This window comes from Nestor notabilis, unplaced genomic scaffold (genome assembly GCF_000696875.1).
Source record: "Nestor notabilis isolate BGI_N333 unplaced genomic scaffold, ASM69687v1 scaffold167, whole genome shotgun sequence".
Lineage (NCBI taxonomy): Eukaryota > Metazoa > Chordata > Aves > Psittaciformes > Psittacidae > Nestor > Nestor notabilis.
The window spans coordinates 25,478-44,640 of record NW_009935892.1 but is presented as its reverse complement, the minus strand read 5'-3'; the positions used below and the strand labels follow the sequence as shown (position 1 = coordinate 44,640).

Sequence of the window (19,163 nt, the reverse complement as noted above, 5' to 3'; positions counted from 1 at the left end):
GGCAGAGCATGAGACTGAGAAAGTCCTTGGTCAGAGTAAACATTACTGAGCAACAACTAAAAACATCGGTGTTATCAGCGTTGTTCCCAGACTGAAAGTCAAAAACACAGCCCTGCACCAGCTACTAAGAAGGAGAAAAAATGACTGCTGTAGCTGAACCCAGGACACACAGCCAGTGATGCAAGAACTAAGTTGTGAATCCAGCACTGACTTCCCTGCACCAACCTTCCAATGTCTGCTAGAGCACCAACCTGAACCCAGCTCCTGTGATGATGTCTGACTACTAGAGTTGGGCTTTCTCTTGACCCCATCAAGAAGGAATGCAAAAGTGAAAATCAGCACATACTACTCTTTATTCTATTGCCAAACAAAGCAAGGCAAAGGAGGCAACTCAGCAGTCTCTGAAAGCCAGAAAGGAACACTGGAAGACAAGCGAAATTACAGTTAGATTTGTAGATCGATCTCCTTCAGATGTATCTCTTCAAAGGGCAGTTCTATGGGAAGAATAGCAACTAAGGGCAGAAAAGGAGACTTGCATGATATAAAACCTTAGAACTTGTTGATACAGGAAATAATGTCATAGTTCTGTAATGCAACAATCTACTGAAGGGAGAATAAATACTTTATTGAATGTATCTCAAAGCAGTACACAAGCTCAGCAAGCTTCTTTGCATTCTGACTGCCTTCCCCTTTATCTATCATCTCTAATGCAGATGCAGGACATTAACATTTAGAGCATTCCATTTTAATACATGAAATTTATCCCTGCAGACTAGACTGGTCTCTTAGGTCTTTACAGAAGGAAAAAGGCCTTTGCTAGCTTTATGGGCCTGTCTCACTTCCAGATGAAACTTCCTTTGCCGCCATAAAGATATCTTAGTTTTGTCTGTCTGGTTGTTTTCTGGTATAAAACTGCTCTCTTTCTACATTTGGGTAGTTTCTTTCTCTGACTGAATCTGATGCTTCTGAGTCTTACCTTGAAATTCAAGGTGAGGAACAAAGTGTATGCAGGCACAGCTCCCTACCATGGGCACTTGGGGATGTATAAGCACTGTGTAAAGGCACGACCTTAGACTCTATTACTGGAGTTGAAGAAAATCAGCTTCCCTTAAGTAAACATTTACAAATTCTGAACTATTCAGGTATTAGATGGGAGTTACATCTAATTCCCATCTTTTGCATTTTATCTCTACAATGTACCAAAATGCAGGAGCAGGGAAATGACTTTCAAGATATTTTAACCTGCACTCCCCTGGAGCAAGCAGGCTGAGAGAATGGCTCCACTTGCTCCTTTAGCAGAGCTCCCTCGGAAACTGCCAGCAGCAGAGCTTTATGAAGATGATGTACCATATTGCAGTGGTTGTGTTTCTAGGAAAACACAACCATGCAAGTTAAAAGCCATCCAGATGCATGAACATGAAATTCATGGATGTGAACTTCTGTGGCTGCAACTTTGAAAACAAGGGAATTTCTCTGATTGAATTCTTATAGCTGGTTGGACGTTCTCCAGTAAAATTGTTTGACTAACTGACCTTCTAACCTCAACAAACATATGATTCTGTGAATTTACAGCTTTTGGCCAGCACTGAATACCATATTTCATTAAAGTGGTACGGAGAGTTATAGGACAACTCTAATAGCTGTGGGATAATCTGGGTCAACTCCTCTTCTAGTTATAGGAAAGAAATTCTGCAAAGGATTATGCACAGAGTAACTCTATATCTGAACTGAAAGCTTCTGCCTTAGGTGTCAGCTTCATTTCTTGGTTTATGGCAGAAGCTGAAATATTTTCTAAGGCTCTGCACAGTGAGATTGGTTAGACTGTGGATATATTTTTAGTGAATTAAAAAGACAGCTTAGGGACCCATACATCCCTAACTGGGTCTGGCAGTCTCAAAAGGACTGCTTTGGTTTCACTTACCAGATCAGCAGATTAGCTGTAGAGTGTCAGCCTAATTCAAATAAATGTCCAAACCTTGATTATATTTATGGAAATTGAAACCACGTATCACATTCCTCTGCAAGTTACTGTACAGCTTGGTTTTTTTCAACTTTCATGGTAATTGTCCAGTCAGAAGAACTGAAAAATTTGTGATTTAAACAAGGGCTAGTAAAGTTGGTTTGTTCACAGAGTAAGACAAGCAGAATTGCTGTCCTCGCTTTGTGGAAGAAGAGGCTAGATCAGAGAAGAAAGTGACTTTCTGAAGGTCATCTGGTAGATCAGTCTCAAGGATGACTACTGATTCTTAGCCCAGCATTTGAGCAATATGGTGCACCGTAAACTGTCTATCAGACCAAAAGCTGGAGAAAGGGCAGATTATCATCTAGGTTTCTTAGAAGAGGAAGCAGTCTATAACTTTTTCCCAGTCCAAATACAATGTGTCCAAATAGGAGCTGAAAGACACAGTGTCCAGCGCCTCTGGACAATTTGGACAAAACATGAATGTCTTTTCACCCAGTTCTGTATTGCTGACAGCAGAATTACAGCAGAGAAAAGAGGAACTCACGTATAATCACAGCACAGCTATGGTCAGTCATGAGGTATTTCTGAAGTAGGTATTTTCAAGCACATTTAGTTTTGCCTGACTTGTCTGTTTTGATACACAAATTCAGTTTTCATTATGAAGCGATAATAAGCTTGAAATTGCTGCTTTTCTAATCCAAGTCAAAAGCTCACCTCTTTGAACTAGGAATGCTGGTGAGAACAGTTTAAAGGCTTGGAAATATGAATGGAGCTCTCAGCTACTCTGGCCACATGCTGGATAATTAAATGTTTGGCAGGAAGAGAAATTTCCTTCTTTTAAAAAAATGGATCTTTCACAATAGTTGTCATCACAAAATTTATTAAAGAAATTACTATTAAGGGTAATTTCATGACAATCTGGGGATGTGCCTTTCAGACTGCAATCAATATGATCAAACTAAATATGCATATATAAAAGAGAACAGGCTCTCCACTGCATATACGGTGATATGTATAACTTGTGATTGTAATGCATTGTGGTGTTTCCCAACAAGTCCCTTATTACATGGCAAACTATCAGAACAAATTCTGCCATCTTTGTAGGGAACAGAAGGTTGGAACGGGCTGAGTATTTCCTTTAGATTAATGTGGGAATCAAAATGAATACATGAGAATGCATTAGGTGGCTCAAATGTTTAATTCTGAAGTTGTTGACTTAAGAAAAATGGCACCAGGGAATAATATGGAGATGCTTTTTGGTGTAATCTGCCAGTGCTATAGACAAAAAATTACAGACCACTGACAGCTTGAAATATGGCAGGTAAGTTTCAGCATGCTGCTCTCTGCAAGGCAACCAGAACTAAAAGATGTATTTTTATAAGTAATCGCCTTTGTTTTTCCAAAAATGCATAAATCAAATTTAGTTCTCTCTGAAGGCTATAACATTTCCAAGCACATCTCCAGAAAACCTCTGGAGATCTAATTATTCCAGGATACCACAAAAAAAAGAGTTATTACTTATTTGAACTTCTAAAACTGCTAGCTGCAAGATGATGACTTCTTTGTCAGTGTTATTCTCCTTCAGAAAAGAGTTTCTAACCTCAATAGCAAATACAGACAAGCTTTTATTTTCCCAGGACCTGAGTTCAATTATTGAATATGCCCTAGGCTGAAAGAACACCAGATACATGCAACGTCCAGTATTTTAAAATAGCAATAATGGCTTTTGTTTAGAAAAAAAAAAGCATAGGGTTTAATTCGGAACATAAACAAAATGGGGAAATTATTGTGATTTAACTTGGCTTAAATGTTGTGCTTCTACCGTCTTTAGTGGAATTACTCTTATTTGCATCACTTAAAAGACAGAAGTCTCCAATTCTTGGTGGAAACCAGGTGTGAGGATTACAGAATAACAGATCCTAACCTTTAGTCTATAGCTGTAGAGAAAAGTTTAATAAGAGAGTCATGTGTCCTCAAATCTCACTGTCCCCTTCACAGTGGTCTTTGAAGAAAAGTCTTGACATAGCTGGATTTCTTTCTGTTCCAACATGATTGCACTGGTAACCTGAGGGGTACTTGGGTTTCTGAGATAAATAAAGAAGAATCTAGGTATTTCTTTTGCTTAAAATAACTCAAAATTTTAATCCTATGTGGCTTAGAAAAAACTTGGAAAAATTCCTCCATTGTGACTATTTTAAACTTTACATGTCCTTTATACTTCCACAGTTCTGCCCAACACTGGCTCCATTATCATGGCTAAACCTCTCTGTGACCTTTGAAATTGTTTCAAAGGTCATTACTTTCACTCTCTGTCATGACCTGAAATGGCTTTTGGCACAATAATCATGGTTGTTCTTAAGAGGTGGACAGGTGCCTTCTAGGGACTGATGTACATAACACATGATACAGCTTCCTTTCTCATAAGCCAAAGAGCAGTAACCCACTGTATGACTTTGCTAATTCAGACCCAAAATAATGAAACAATGGCCCTGTATACACTGGTCCATCCTGTTCCCTGTCATTCCCTTTGAAAGTCTTTTAGATGCAGACATTTTAAAACAAGTTATTACTCATTTCTCTCCATGTGATTTTTGTGGTGGTTTTGCCCTTAGGCCTCAGTTTTTAACGAATTAGTTCTTGTCCCCAGGTAATGCAGACTCAAGTACACATCAGAAACAAAGAAAAAGTAATTCTGAAGAAAACAGCCACATACAGTGTGACATATCACTGATGAAGAATTGGATTCCAAATAAACACAACCTGGTATTTCATATTTACTGTAGACTGAAAAACAGTTAGACACCTAACATAATATTGGCAAGAGCCAGAATATGCAATCCTTACAGAAATAATAACAGTTTGTGCTGTCATTGTTCCCTAACTCTCCACACCTTCTAATAACATGTAAGAGATCTTGGCCTCTTTCTTAAACCAGAACTAGACACTGTCTATAGTAAAATTTAGGTTATCCTGGAGAGGAACACTGGATTCTGGTGGCCCCATGCAGCACATGTTAGCAAATCAACCACAAATCTGAATTCAAACCAGATCCTGCACATGAAGGAATGGGAAGCACCCTCTTGGTAGAGCAAGACAATTTGAACACTGACCTAGACCAAAATGTCTCTCTAAAAAAGGCATTTTGAGGAAACAGTAGCTAGTTTTGAGACTGATTCAGTAGACACTGACCAAAAGGACAGAAATCATAGCATCGTAGGATCATAGGATCATAGAATAGTTTGGGTTGGAAGGGATATTTACAGGCCATCTAGTCCAACCCTCTGCAATTACCAGGGACATCTTCAACCAGATTAGGTTGCTCAGAGTCCCATCCAAACTGTCCTTGAATGTTTCCATGGGTGAGACATCTACCCCCTCTCTGGGCAACCTCTGCCAGTGTTTCACCACCCCCATTGTACAAAATTTCTTCACTATATCTAATCTAACATTACCTTTTGTCCTATGCTAAAAATTTTGTCCCCATGTCTCTTGTTAGTCCCCTTTAAGCATCGAAAGGCCGCAATCTCAGCTTAGAGTTCATGCAGTGCATGAGGCAGTCTAGGACATTGTTGTAGTCATCTGCTGTTACTTCTGCTGATTACAAGTGAGATTTCTTTCAAACATTGATGCTTAAAGGAGTCAAGACCAGAAGAGTAAAATACAAGTATATACTTCAAAGGTTCTTAAGAAACTTTCATAAAGTGCTTAAGATAAATTAAACAATTGAATGTAGCATTTTGGCTTTCAATCTACTTATAATCTACGTCAAACCAGAGCCAAGATGTTTACATTTAAAGCATCAAAATGTTCCTGAGAGTTGTTTAATGATGACATCAGCTTTTGTAAACACAGCATCCATTGAATTGTTGTGTTCAAATGAATATTTCACATGCCAGCTCTCCAAATCTTACATGCACTTAGATTACCTAAGAAATCTCAAAAGGATACACAGGACCACTGTAACTTGGGCCTTTATACTCTGAAAGTCCCAGTGCTTTTTCTGATTGTTATCTCCATTTTCTTACAGGCACCCAGGAAATCTGTACCAACGCCAGGAATCGAACCTCAGAGCAGCTCATTCATCACTTTGACCATTGATCTTTCCTATATTCCCAAATATGTGATTTTTTTCTTTTTTTAAAGGCTTTTGAGAATGAATACTTGTAACATTAAGCATTGTACAAGTGCTACAATGCTCCTGACTTTTTCTGGAATCTAGCACAGTAAAGCTATTGTCTCAAATTAGGCAAAGTGTTTATATAAATTTTTAGAGATAATTTACTGTTAATAATTATGAAATACTATTATCAATATCATTCTTAAGAGGTAGGTTTTGTGTCTTGCCAAAGGTCATCTTCTTCCCCAGGGTCTTACACAGTAAGTCATTAACTGGTTACATACTTTACCTCTGGTCTCTCATATTAGAGCAGCTGCAGCTCAGAATGTTGCATATAATTCATAGAATCATAGAATGGTTTGGGTTGGAAAGGACCTTAAGATCATCTAGTTCCAACCCCCTGCCATGGGCAGGGACATGTCACACTAGACCATGTTGCCCAAGACCCTGTCCAACCTAGCTTTGCAATAAATTCGCTTTGCAGTAATAGGCCTAAAAGAAATAGAAATGTATTAATTTACTAATTCACCTTTAACTGATTCCACCAAGATTGGAGCTTTGCAAGGTACACATTTCAACTGAGTGAGCTATTTTAGGAACCAACTTCTTTGTACTTGGAAAAACATTTAAAAAGAAATAGAAGTGTTACCTTGGCTGATGTTTCAAACCAGCCCACGAAACCATTCTCTTTGCAGAACTGATCCATCTTGATGCCGTTGTTCATAAGAACATCTATCCCCTGGTCACATTTGTTTGCTAAGAGGACTGTTGGCACAGGTTTGCCATTTGGAAGGACCAACTTAGAGTCCAAATCCTCTTTCCATTTTGTCACTGCTTCAAACGTTGCAGGTCTTGTGACATCAAAGACAATAAATGCCCCCATGGCTTCTCTGTAATATACCCTCGTCATGTTTCCAAATCTTTCCTGACCTGTGATAAAGAAAGTAGGAAGGGGGAAAAAAAGCCACCTTGTAAAAATCACTGCTTCCAATCTGAGTTAGCATTTCACATAGTAGGTTTTCTCACAGAACATTATTGAATGTAGGACTTCATTTCTAAGTCTCTGGAAAGGTGCTCTTTGTCTAAATAACAAGTACCATGCTAAAGTAATTTGTATGAAAATGAAACAAAATATAGCATGAAAAAGGAGTTTTAAAGCAAACATCCAAGAAAACTTAATAACTTTATGACAAGCTTAAACTTCAGTGTACAGTCTTATTATGCTCCCAGACTTCTAAGTGTCGACGGTACCAAAGGTCTTGGCGTACATTATAGGACTTTAAACAGGAGTCACAAAAAACCTAGGTACCAGATTGGAAGCTGCTTGATACTATGGTATTTTGTGGGAAACATCTAACAATTGATCTGCACATGCAGGAAGAGGATCCTGCATATTCTCATGCAAGTGATAATAACCAATAGTAACATAACTATACTCTGAGGCCATAACAGGCATTAGAGACATTATGAATTTACTTTTACTGGCAAACTAAAACACAGAGGTGAGAGAGGTGAATTTAAAGACTTGCAAATGTGGAAAGTGTTCTAAGAGAGAGCTGTATTGCTGCAGCGAAAGGATCTGGGAGGAGGCGTTTCACGCTAGATCTATTCAGAAGCTTTATAGTTTTATTTGCTGAATTCAAAGCATTTCTTGGAAGTTATTTACAGCATTTTTGTAAGCTAACGATGTGTTATTATATTTGAACATGGACATTTGTAAATGTCTATCATTTTATATAATTAGTATAAAAATCAACACACTTGGCATCAGGATGTGGTACGTTGATCAGCTGTGGGTTTGTTATACACATGCTGTTTTCATGGGAATTTTGAAACAGCATTTCCAAGAATGGAAATAAATTACACTAAATTTTTCTTTAAGTGAAAAAAAAAATTGAATTTCCATTGATGTCTACTGCTGAGCTATGATCTGAAAAAGAAGAATTATAAATTCCTGAAACACCTCACAACAGCGGCCTTAAATACAACTTTAAGAGTTTAACTAAACTCTTGTATTTAACTATATGCTTCCATAGAGCTGAGAAAAGGCGAGATGAAAATAAACAACACGCAGTGGAAGTCTGTTTCTAGCCTTATTTTCTCAATGTGCATAATTCTGAGAAAGTTAGGAAGACAAGAAGATTGGCAGTCTGCTTCTGATCCTAGGAAGGTTACCTGTGGAAATACTATCTGTAAGTTGTGTTGTCAGATGGAAGGCTAAGTTGAGAACTGAAGAGTGCTGATTACCAGGCTTCTAGACCATGCAGTTTCATTTAATGGAAGTAGCACTGAATGCACTTACAGGGTCAACAACCTCCATTTGTGATGTTTATCTTTGGATTTACGCACTAGATGTTGCAGCAAGGAGAAAGTCATTCACATGATACAGGAACCAAATGTTGGTATCTGTCTTCTCCAAGTTAATATCTTTTTTCTGCCTTAAACAAACACTGTGTTTCACTGATAAAGCAATTTAAAAATACATAATTTCTGGGAAATATGAGTTTATATTGAAAATTTCTGATGGCTGTGATTAATTAGTCTTATGATTCCTGTCAGTGGGCTAATCAGATGAATGGCTAAGTAATGTGCTATTCAATAATCTCCTTGTTGAGCAATTTTCTTTCATCTGCAAGAAGGTGCCTTCGAACAAAAGTCATGGTCAGATTAGAAACTTAGAAGGCAAGCAGCAACATGCAAAATTAGGTTTTGGTGCATATTATACTTCAGTGATACTTCATACTTCTGCAGAGTTCTTGAGATGCTTACACTGTAGATGAGATGTAGATGATGTAAGAACTAAACTTGGTCCTTACACAAGAACTAAATTATTAATTTGCAACATAAAATAATTAATCACAAACAATCAAAGTTATTAGAAGAATGAAAGACTCTTACAATGTGATCTTCTGGCTCATAGTGGCCCACAAAGTTCTGACAGATAATGTGCCACTGATTCCTCCTCCTGCTTCCAGCTGCTTTTGCAGGTATCTAGGTTTTTCACTGCACAGAAAAACCATTGTGTTTGTAAAAGCAGCTTTATGTGGGGGAAGAGAGCTCACCAATTCCCATTATCACTTCAAAGAAATAGAAAGAATGGAGCTTCTGGTTTAGTAATGTCTGCAAACCCTTTCTGAAGTGGTCTTTTCACGCCATCAGTTCCAATAAAGATATGAACATGCTTGGCATAAAGACATTTAACAATTTTGAATGGAAAAAGGTGGTTTGTAAACCACAGACTTTTATGTCACTTGCATAATGGCTTTACTTTTATTTTATTTACATTGAAAAACAAGTGATCTCTAGTGTTTTCATTGTGCTTGGAGAGCTAAGTACAGTGTCTAAGGACCGAGGAGGACTCCCTTTTTCCAGACATTCTCCCTTATGTGGACAAATCCCTATCTATTAGATAAGGTTCTTAAAAGTTATTAATTTAGCAGAATTACTTATGAAAGTGGGAACTGTTTGATGTACTAAAGGTGTCAGAATCTGGCCTTAGGTTTTCAGCAGTACAATGGCTTAGGCAGCATGTAGGTTAGAAAATAGATCAACCATTAGGCATTCAGTGGTATCTCGCGGGCAGCCTTGAACATTAGAATCTATTTTATTGCAAGGGGAATATGAGTTTTGCTTTTCACTGGAAGGGTCAGAAACTTGTGAAATGTTTGTTTGATCTGGCCCATTGTGCTTTACTGGCATCTGTCATCAAATCCCACAGGTCTGATGGCCTTTGCCCACTGAGATGGTGCTTTATGCTGGGATTCATCAGCCCTCATTTAGGTACCACAAAATCACCCGGATGTATCTAAGATTAGGGTTCCTTTGTAGTCAGAGGCCAAGGAGAGATATTTAGAGGGCATCTTCTCAGCAAGAACAGACATTTAAGAGTGGTCTCATAAGCTTCTTCATGGAGGTATTTCATCTCTACCTTCAACCCTCTGGTGAGCCCAGGGTGAGTAGCTTACACTCAGATGGTTCAGTTCAAGATGTCTTATTGTTAAACCAAGGAATCCTCTGAAGTGAACCCAGTGAGACCAAGGTGCCAAAACAACAACATTTCCATTAAGGGGAAGGGCTCCCTGTAAAATGGTGCCTGCCTGCACATCTCTCCTAACCTCAGTGGTACCTCTAAAGCAGGGATAGGTATAATTACATGGGCTTAAAGCAGTCAACAGCTGAATTTTCATAGCTTATAAAAATTCACCCCACATAAACTTGCCAGCATGGATTGTACAAAAATCTACAATTTTCACTAACCACTATCATCTCTGATAAATTCATAAAAGCTAATGATATAGTGCTAAAACTCAGATAATTTCCACCATCTCTCCCATAGTATCTGAACTATAGTGCAATATAAAAATTAATTAGAACTGCCTAATGCCCAGTTTTCCAGTGGGGTTTACTTCTTGCCACCATCCCCTCTCCTAAGAGGCAAAAGCTTCTGGGAACCACCATTGCTATATAGAGGGCCTTCAGGCAGCACTGAGAAGCAGGAAATTATGGAGAAGATCTAAACTTTGCAATAAACCCTTCATACCTTTCATTTCAATATAACTTTCATAATTTTCGTCCTTGAATTCAAGTCATTGTCTTTATGGGTTGCAACCTAAGTAAGCCTCAAGGTGGTGATTACCACCCCAGAATGCAGAAAAGCAGGCTATCAGCAGGATCAGGCCCATGGATCTCACCACAAATCTATACTGAATTAAAACCACCACAGGCATGGACTTACTTATGTTTGCGGAACAGTAATTTCAAGGTAATTTAGCCTAGAAATCACCATGACTATCTTATTTATGTATATATACTGCAGTACTTAGCAGCACTAAAAGCCTAAACCACTGAAGATGTGCTGTGGCTTGCATTAGTGAACAGCCCGTTTACTCATTCTGGAGCATAACAGTCTTAAAAACAATCTTAAAAACTGCAGAGACATTTGCCTGTATCTGTGCAAAGACTGACGTTTCCGAAGGTGAAAGTTGCAGGGAAAGGAAATGAAACTGTTCTTTTACCACTGGTATTACGTGGATGTCTCCAGTTGGTTGGTCCAACTCTTTATGAGATGATGACCAGCCTTGTAAAGGCAAACCAACGTATTTTGGGTAGCAATGAATAATCTAGCCCACACACACGCAGCAGGAGGGATAACTGATGCTGACAGGGCTGTGAAAAATTAGCAGTGGAAGGGGGAGGCTCTGGACTGCTGCTCTCTGCCCACCGCTGCACTCACAGCACTGCTCCCTGCAGTAAATCTGCAGCTAAAGCTGGTCTTCAGGGATCTCAGGGCTGTGTGGACACAAAACATGGACAGTAGCACTGAGAGCAGCCTTGCAGATAAGTGAATAGCAAATACACCCAGATCTGCTGCCTGCAATAGTTGGCTTCTTCAAAAGCGGCCCCAGCCTGCATCTGCAGGGCCACTCCTACCACAGCGCCCTTGTTCAAAATAGGATTAAAAGTTTCTTTTAAAGCTTTCCTTCTATCAACCTGTTAATTAATTTAAAGGATACTTGTACAGAGGCGGCAGAAAAGATAAAGAAACCAAAACAATTGACTGAGGACCAAGATTTAAAGATGTATGACCTATCAGTAAAGGTGATGGCACACTTTCACGGGGACATGAACACCAAACTGAGAATTTGGGACATTCAATGAAATAAATTGGAACTGTTGTGAAGAAAACAAAGACAAAGAGAATTTTAACATGTATATCTCAACCCAGACACAATAGTGAAAATTCAGTCACCACAAACTTAGGCACTTGACTGAATCAGATATAAAATCATAGATTTTAATACCAGTGCGGTGGTACAGAAATCATAACATCATAAACCATGAAGCTTTGTCCAGTTATTCCTGTCTAACACCCATAGCTTCAGGAATATATTATCTGTTATAAAAAATACCCAAGCCTTAATGTAGCAGCATGTGATGCAGAACCTACCTTACCCCTGAATTAAATTTTCTAATGCTTAGTTCCCTTATCATTCAGCATTTATGTCTCATCTAAATAAATGTAGTTTCAGCATTTAGCTATTAGATCTTATCATAGTTTTGTTTACCAAACCAAAGAATACAGAAAAATACATTAAAGAAACACAAACTACGTTTATCTACGAAATTAGATGGCACCAGATGAACCAAATTTGCTTTTATTTTCTTATGTCTGTAAGGGTAAATGAGGGTAAACTTCTTGGTGCTACCACAGCTGGAGTATGTCATTGCCCCAATAAAGTCACTGTGTATGTAAATCCTGCTACTAATGCAGACAAGCTTGACACTAGTTTTACTCAAAACCTTTTTGAGGAGATTATTTCTACATTGTTAAACAATTTACTACCCACTGACCCACACAGTGAAGTGCACATTACACTCAGTGGTAAGTTCACTGGCTGTGTAATGGAGAGGGAGGAGAGGATGTAAGAGCTAAAATGATAATTGATATATATATACATGTACCAACATACATATAGAAACATGTAAATACTGATATGAGGCATTATTGATAGATTTGCAGCATTTGCTTCAATTTAAGATGTTCTGAAGGCTAAGCCAAAGTCCTTCAACATGGTCAGAGACCAAAAATTTATTTCTTTACCCCCAAAGCTAAACATAACCTAAAAATAGAGATTCTACCAAAAGAAAAAGGATGTTCTGAGATCAGTGATTTTATTTTCCTTCCTCTTCTCCTTTCATATTTGTTTTCCAAGTGATGATATACGACCAGACATAGCCAGGATAAAGCATTTCCGTTCCTTCCATATTCCTAAATAGTTTTACTTTGCTTTCATTTTTAGACACCTTTTGTTCTTACCATCCAGATGCCTTATTCATGGTAACTTCTCTGCCAGCACCACACTGATCTGAATTCAGTGTGTTGCTTACAGAACTTACACTCTACATACACCTATCAACAGCTGAAGCTCCTTACACAGAAGTCATTAAAATGGAGACAGCAACTCTTTTTATTACTGGCCACTGTCTTGACCTTCGCAGAGATGCTTTGAATTGGGCAATTTATATGAAATTTAGTACTGTGGTGTAATTCTCTCTGTCATGTGTGATAACTCAGAAAGCATGCTAGTCATTCAGTACTACAACTTGGTGTAATTGCTTCTGCAGCCTGACTGAAAGCTACATCATATGATCCACCAGCACATGATTAGTAGTGTAATACATCTCTGAAACAAGGCATGCAAAATACATTCTTTAAGTCCCTGATGCATTCAGAATTTACTATTAAATGCTCTTTCTCATGCAGAAAACTTCTGGATGTGTATGTATTTACTGTTATAGCTGGTAAGCAATAAAAGCAACGCTTACCCCATTATTCCAACTCTTCATAAAGCAAACTGAGCGTGTCTGTATTTACTATCACAAACCCACAAGATTTTACTGATTGTAAAAAAACCAAGATGATGCATGTTTTCCATAACACAGTGGGGTTGTATAAGTTTTAGTACCTTGGTGCCAAATTCAGAGCTCAGACATGAGGCAGCTCAGTGCAGAAAAAAGGCACTCATAAGAATGTCAAGAATTTTCTCATTTCACTAGTTCTGCTCTGTGCCGTTCCAGACTAGATCACTGAACCCAAAGCTCAGGCCACAGGCTGGCCCAGTTGCCTAACAGCTGATATAACATTCACCTCTATTCCCTGCTTAATGAATGTAACGTCTTAATTTAATTGAGTTTTTAGAATGCCTTCCTTTTTGCTGTAAGCTATTGTGCTGCTCCTGTACTTGGATTCCTGTGGACACTAAATGAGAAATGATTGCTTAGAGCATGCAAAAGATGCAATCAAGATAAACTTCTATTTCGTGGACTGAATCAAAAATAATTAATTCTTAGTAAGGGGGGTGCCAAAAAAATTGTGGATTTAATTTGAAGCCAAATATAAAAACTCCAGAGCACTGACAGCCACAATGTCAAATTCTGCGGTATTTTGATTGTGTAAGCATACGAGGATAGCTCTATTTCTTTATTCTTTTTCTCCTAACAAAGTAAATTATCTTTATTTGCTTCATGTTGGCGTAAGGACAAGTACATGAATAAATAAATTTTTAACCACCAGGATTATTGCTACATAGAAACACCTCTTTTCAAAGCATGTCAGAAGTTGTTTGTTTTGTTGGGCTGAAGGAGACGGAAGAAAAGAAGAAGGAGGGTATTTTGAGAAAGTAACTCAGTGATACTTTTTCCTTATTTTTTAAACTATAGAAAAGATTTTAACCATCTTGTTGAATCCCTCATCTCTTCCATCAAATAAATAGTTGTCACAGGAAATTCTTGTTTCTCTCCCTCTCATCAGAGAGATCTGTAAGGCTAATGAGGCAAGCTGAACAGTGGTAGCTGCAGGGGAAGAAGTGGGGCATTTGAAGAGGGGTGCCCATGTACCTGCATATAACTAGGGACTTGGGAGGAACATCAGACAGAGCAGGTTTCACCCTGACACCCCTTGTTTGGTGTATGTTTGCTTTAGGAAACTCCCTAATGTCAATCTGCCCACCAAGTTTTCTCTCTGTCTCTTCTCGCACACCACATGGGCACTGGTAGTTTCCAGCTTAAGGATTGCTACAAATTAATTTGGGTCTCTATTTTGTATTGTCTCTGGATGGGTTACGGGGCAAAGGGTTCTCCTCTGTACTCACCCGCAATATCCCAGAGCTGCAGCCGTACCACAGTCTCAGCATCCCAGCTCAGCACCTTCAAGGCAAAATCCACCCCGATGGTGGCCCGGTAGTGAGGGGAGAAGTTCTGGTGGACATAACGCTTGATGATGCTGGTTTTGCCCACTCCCAGGTCCCCGATCACCAGCAGCTTGTAGAGGTGCTCCTTCTGATTGTGCTTCTGCATCCTTCCCGTGGCTGTAGCTGCTCCCTGTGAACTGATTGCATGCTCTGCCCAAGGAATCCTGCCAGCCCGAGGGGGAGAGAGGGAGTGAGGAACCAGGGAGGGAAGGAGAGCAAGGTAGGTGGAGGCTCTTTCCCTTTGTAGGGAAGCAGGATCACCAGGTCCAGCAGGCAGCCCTGCTCGAGGTGAAGTAAGCAAGGGACTGGGGAAAGAAAGTCTCCCAGAAAGTTTTGTGTGATGTGTGTAAAGATCAGCACGAGGTGTGTCTGGGATTAGTCTGGCTACTAAAGACCTTGCAGGAAAATTCATGCAGCAGTCCTGTTCCCTGCTTTGCTCCTTGTTGGAAGGACAGAGTTTGTGTTGTGCGCTAGTTTTACACGCTGTTTTTTAAATGCTGTCTTCCTGGTGACAATTTATCACCCTATGCTTGTTTCCAGACATCTTTAAAATGCCCGTCACAGCAAAAAAAAAAAAGAAAAGCAGAAATCTGCTTTCAGAAGTTTCACGCCTGCTTTAAAGTGCAAAACTTAAACCAGCGTGACTTTAACTTTGGATGTGATTTGGTTTTAATCAGTGTAAGTAAGTCAGTGCGAATGCAGTTGTATCATTAGAAGGGGCAGTTACAGCAATATAAAGCATCTGTACTTGTGTCCACATTAGGAGGGCTGGATGAATTTAACTATAACAGATACATATTCTTAGATTCTGTTAACATAACTGTGGCTGGCTGGCTGTACCTAGAAGCATGCTTACATCTGCTGAACGCAGCACACAGCTTATGCTTTGTTTTTTCTTACAACTGGACTCTACAGTGCAAAAAATCCAGATTTATCCCATGACTCCGATAATCAGAAGTTATGAAAGCAGAACAGCATTAGAGCATATGAATGCCAGGGTATCAACAGTCCTCTGTTTTCCAAAAAAAGTGATATCAAACTTGCAAACAATTGAGTGCATTTAAGTAAACCACTCTGCTGACATGACTGACCCTGTATTTTAAATGAAGAACACAGGCAGCTTATCTGGAGACCACCGTCCTTTGCCTAAAGGTGTTTGATTCTTTAACAGTTTTGATAGCAAAACTCCAGAATTTTCATATTCTGTGCAAATTATTTTTACATTTATTGGTGATCTTGATAAAATGAAAACACATTTTACACTTACTGAAATATTATTATTTGATGGGGTTCTTATTAAATCTGTCATCTATCCAAAAAGCTGGATTTTAGTAGACAAAGAATTCAGGACACTTATGTTATGCAATCTTTTATAATCAGTTTTTAAACTCAAACTTTGAAGTTTTTATATATACACACACACACAGTGGAAATGGGTAATTTGAGAGGAAAAATTGTTTTGTTTTCCTTTGGTTCTTTTTGATTTTAGTAAGAGGCTTTTTTTTTCAGTAAGATGAATTCTTTTTCCAAAAACAAGCTGTCATCTCTATCACTCTGTTTGGAGAGAAAAGAGCTTAGCCTTGTTAGCTGCAGGCATCATAAAGGACTACAACTAGTTCACTCCAATCAGTCACTACCTTTGCATGATTCAAGCTTATTATTGTTGCTACTTGTAGCGTACAGTCTGTGAATCTCACCTTCACTGCACTGCCATTTTAGGAGAGGATACAATACCCAATGCACTTCTAAGCACTCACAATTCCCTTTAAAAATTTGATGATTTCGCATTTTGGAGGCTAAAAAAAGAACAGGCTGCAAGGGTGTAACAATTGAAGACATGAAAAAATCGGTGTTTCTGATGAGATTGAAATTACATCTGGTCTTTTATCCTTCTTTGATGATGGCCGATGCTTGGAGAGCAGTGCAAGGAAGATCACTGTGAGCAGGTATTAAGGAACTGGAGGTCTCAGGCTATTAGCAAGAGATTGGCCTACACTCAGAAGCATGAGGCTTTACCTCTCTTCCAAAGTTTTTGTTAGCATTAGTTATAATAGCTCTGGATAATCGTGTTACTTGTTTAAGTTTCCAATTCTTCTTTGAACCTGGCTAAATTCTTGGCCCCAGCAGCACCCTGGTACAATGAGCTCCTCATAGGCTTAACCAAGGTCATCCCCAGATGGCCACAGGGCTACAAGGGAGGTATTCAGTGGGGTGTTCAGATAGGGGGTTAGTATATGAGAGGCTTCATTGCATTCAGAGTGACGATTTGCTGAGCTACTCTGAAGCATGGACTGGAGTGTCTCGCTGAGTGAAAGCTGTACCCAGATCTCCCAACTTCATGATGAATTGGCTTTGATAGACACTGTCTGCTGAAAGCTCCTGAGGCAAGAGCAGGCCTTCAGCCCTTTTTGGAGGACTGTTCCCACATCCTGAACTATGTGTCTGCACTGGTTTGGCTTCATTGTCGTCTACAGCCACCAGGGCAGGGAGGTGTAGATGTATTTATTCCTCGTTTGCAGTCATGGGGCAGAAAATTTGGACTGGTCAAGTCTTAACTGATCACTGCAAGACTCTTTTGATGATACCACCTGACCCCTTCAGGTAGACGACCTGATTACTGTGACTCCATGATCTGGTGCAGGGAGAGATGTCCAGGGAAGCGCACTCAGCCTGGAGCTGATACAATGCAATCTGTCTTAGCTGAGACCACAGTTAAGGGCAGCTAATATAAACCATATTAGTCTGCACTTACCACCCACAGGTAGGTAGTTAGCAAGGCTCAGCTGACACAACTAACTTGTTAAGCTGGGAGAACCAGATTGTGTCTCTGAGTCCTTATGCTGCTTCTGGTCCTTCAACAATGTCAAGGCAATAAGAACATGTAAACATGCCACCGATTTAGCTGATGTTTCAGTGCTTGTATTTTGTTTGTCTGTTTTTCTCTGGCAAAGACATACATTTGAAACTTTATTAAATCAATTATTAAGTTTTTTTTAAATTACTCCATTATTAAGTAATAACTGAAATTCTACATAACATTATGTATACCTATGGTGTTCTATTTTTGTATTCCCTGCCTATTCACTATGCTATTTACCACCATAGTGTCATCCAATGCCCTGCTATCTCTATTTTAACCCCCTATACTAATATTAATAGAGTGTATTAACACTCCATTTTAATTGGCAGGAATTGATGCAAACTACACATCTCCATTGTAAATAAAACATTTAAGAGAATTCCATCAAATTAAGGCATTACAAACTGGTTTGGCCTCAGCATAAAAGTGAAACTCATTTTACAGTGATAATTTTCAGGAATTTCTCACTATTTCTCTGTCATTAGTAAAGATCTTTTTCTCTGACAGAAGTGGTAAAACTGAAGATGCAATTACACTGACAGGAATCAAGGACAGCATAACTGCATCCTGGATTTTATCACTCCTCTCTGCGTGGCATATACCACCAAGAAAGATGTCAATCCTGACTGAGCACTACGGTTGTTACTGACATACCTTTAACGACAATGTTGTCTGAGATACCAAAACCACAAGGTAGTAGTTTCTGTCCAAGGAAACACATTCAGACAATTAGAAATGTAGGTACGCAAAGAATTGCCATCTCATTACCTATGGTTTTTACACCACAGCTATTAATATTACACTTGGTAGATTTAAATGTCTTGAAGGGATTGGCTATACCATCATACTGATCTTACTGAATATGATAATATAAATGACACCATAATCCAGAGAAATGCTAAATACACATCTGTGTGTGTATGCATATATCTGTATATATACACATACACAAATTAATATGCTGGATCAGAAGATTATTTTATGTCCTGCTTTAAAATCAATACAAACCATTGTCATACTACAGGTTTTTTGCCAGACTTTTGTACCCCAATTAATCCTGGGACATGGAATAAATACTGAGTTGTTAGCTACACAGAAGGCTGTTCATCTTTAATTAATATATTGTCTTTCTCATTTCAGTCACAGCACATTCACTGACTTCATTATGGGAATGGTCGATCATGACAAGAATAATCTTTCACAGAGGAACAGATGGTTTTAACAAAATGGTGCATTTCCCCCAATTTTATTTTTAGACTAGAAAGACTCAATTAGTTTGGATTTTCCCTTCTTCTATTCCAATGGTTCTTGTGATTAAGACATTCAGTTAAAAATTACTGTGACTCATCAAACATACCCATACTGGAATGGTTATTGACTTGTCAAACATAGCTAGAGCTCCGTTTTGATTAAATTATGATCTTCTTAACTTATAATTAACCTAGCAGAAAATGCACTTTATCAGGAAAGATC

At 38.8% G+C, this 19,163-nt stretch overlaps 1 protein-coding gene across 1 annotated transcript in view; it reads right to left on the bottom strand.

Annotated features, from left to right (window-relative positions):
* RAB38 (RAB38, member RAS oncogene family) overlaps window positions 1-14,969 on the bottom strand; it is a 19,998-nt gene extending 5,029 nt beyond the window's left edge. Inside the window, exons 1-2 of the mRNA XM_010018037.1 lie at window positions 14,732-14,969; window positions 6,730-7,010 (exon numbers count right to left, since the gene is read on the bottom strand). Of these exons, the coding sequence (XP_010016339.1) occupies window positions 6,730-7,010; window positions 14,732-14,936 (486 nt within the window). The 5' untranslated portion in view covers window positions 14,937-14,969. The remainder of the gene's footprint in view (window positions 1-6,729; window positions 7,011-14,731) is intronic.
* Between the last annotated feature and the right edge of the window lie 4,194 nt (window positions 14,970-19,163).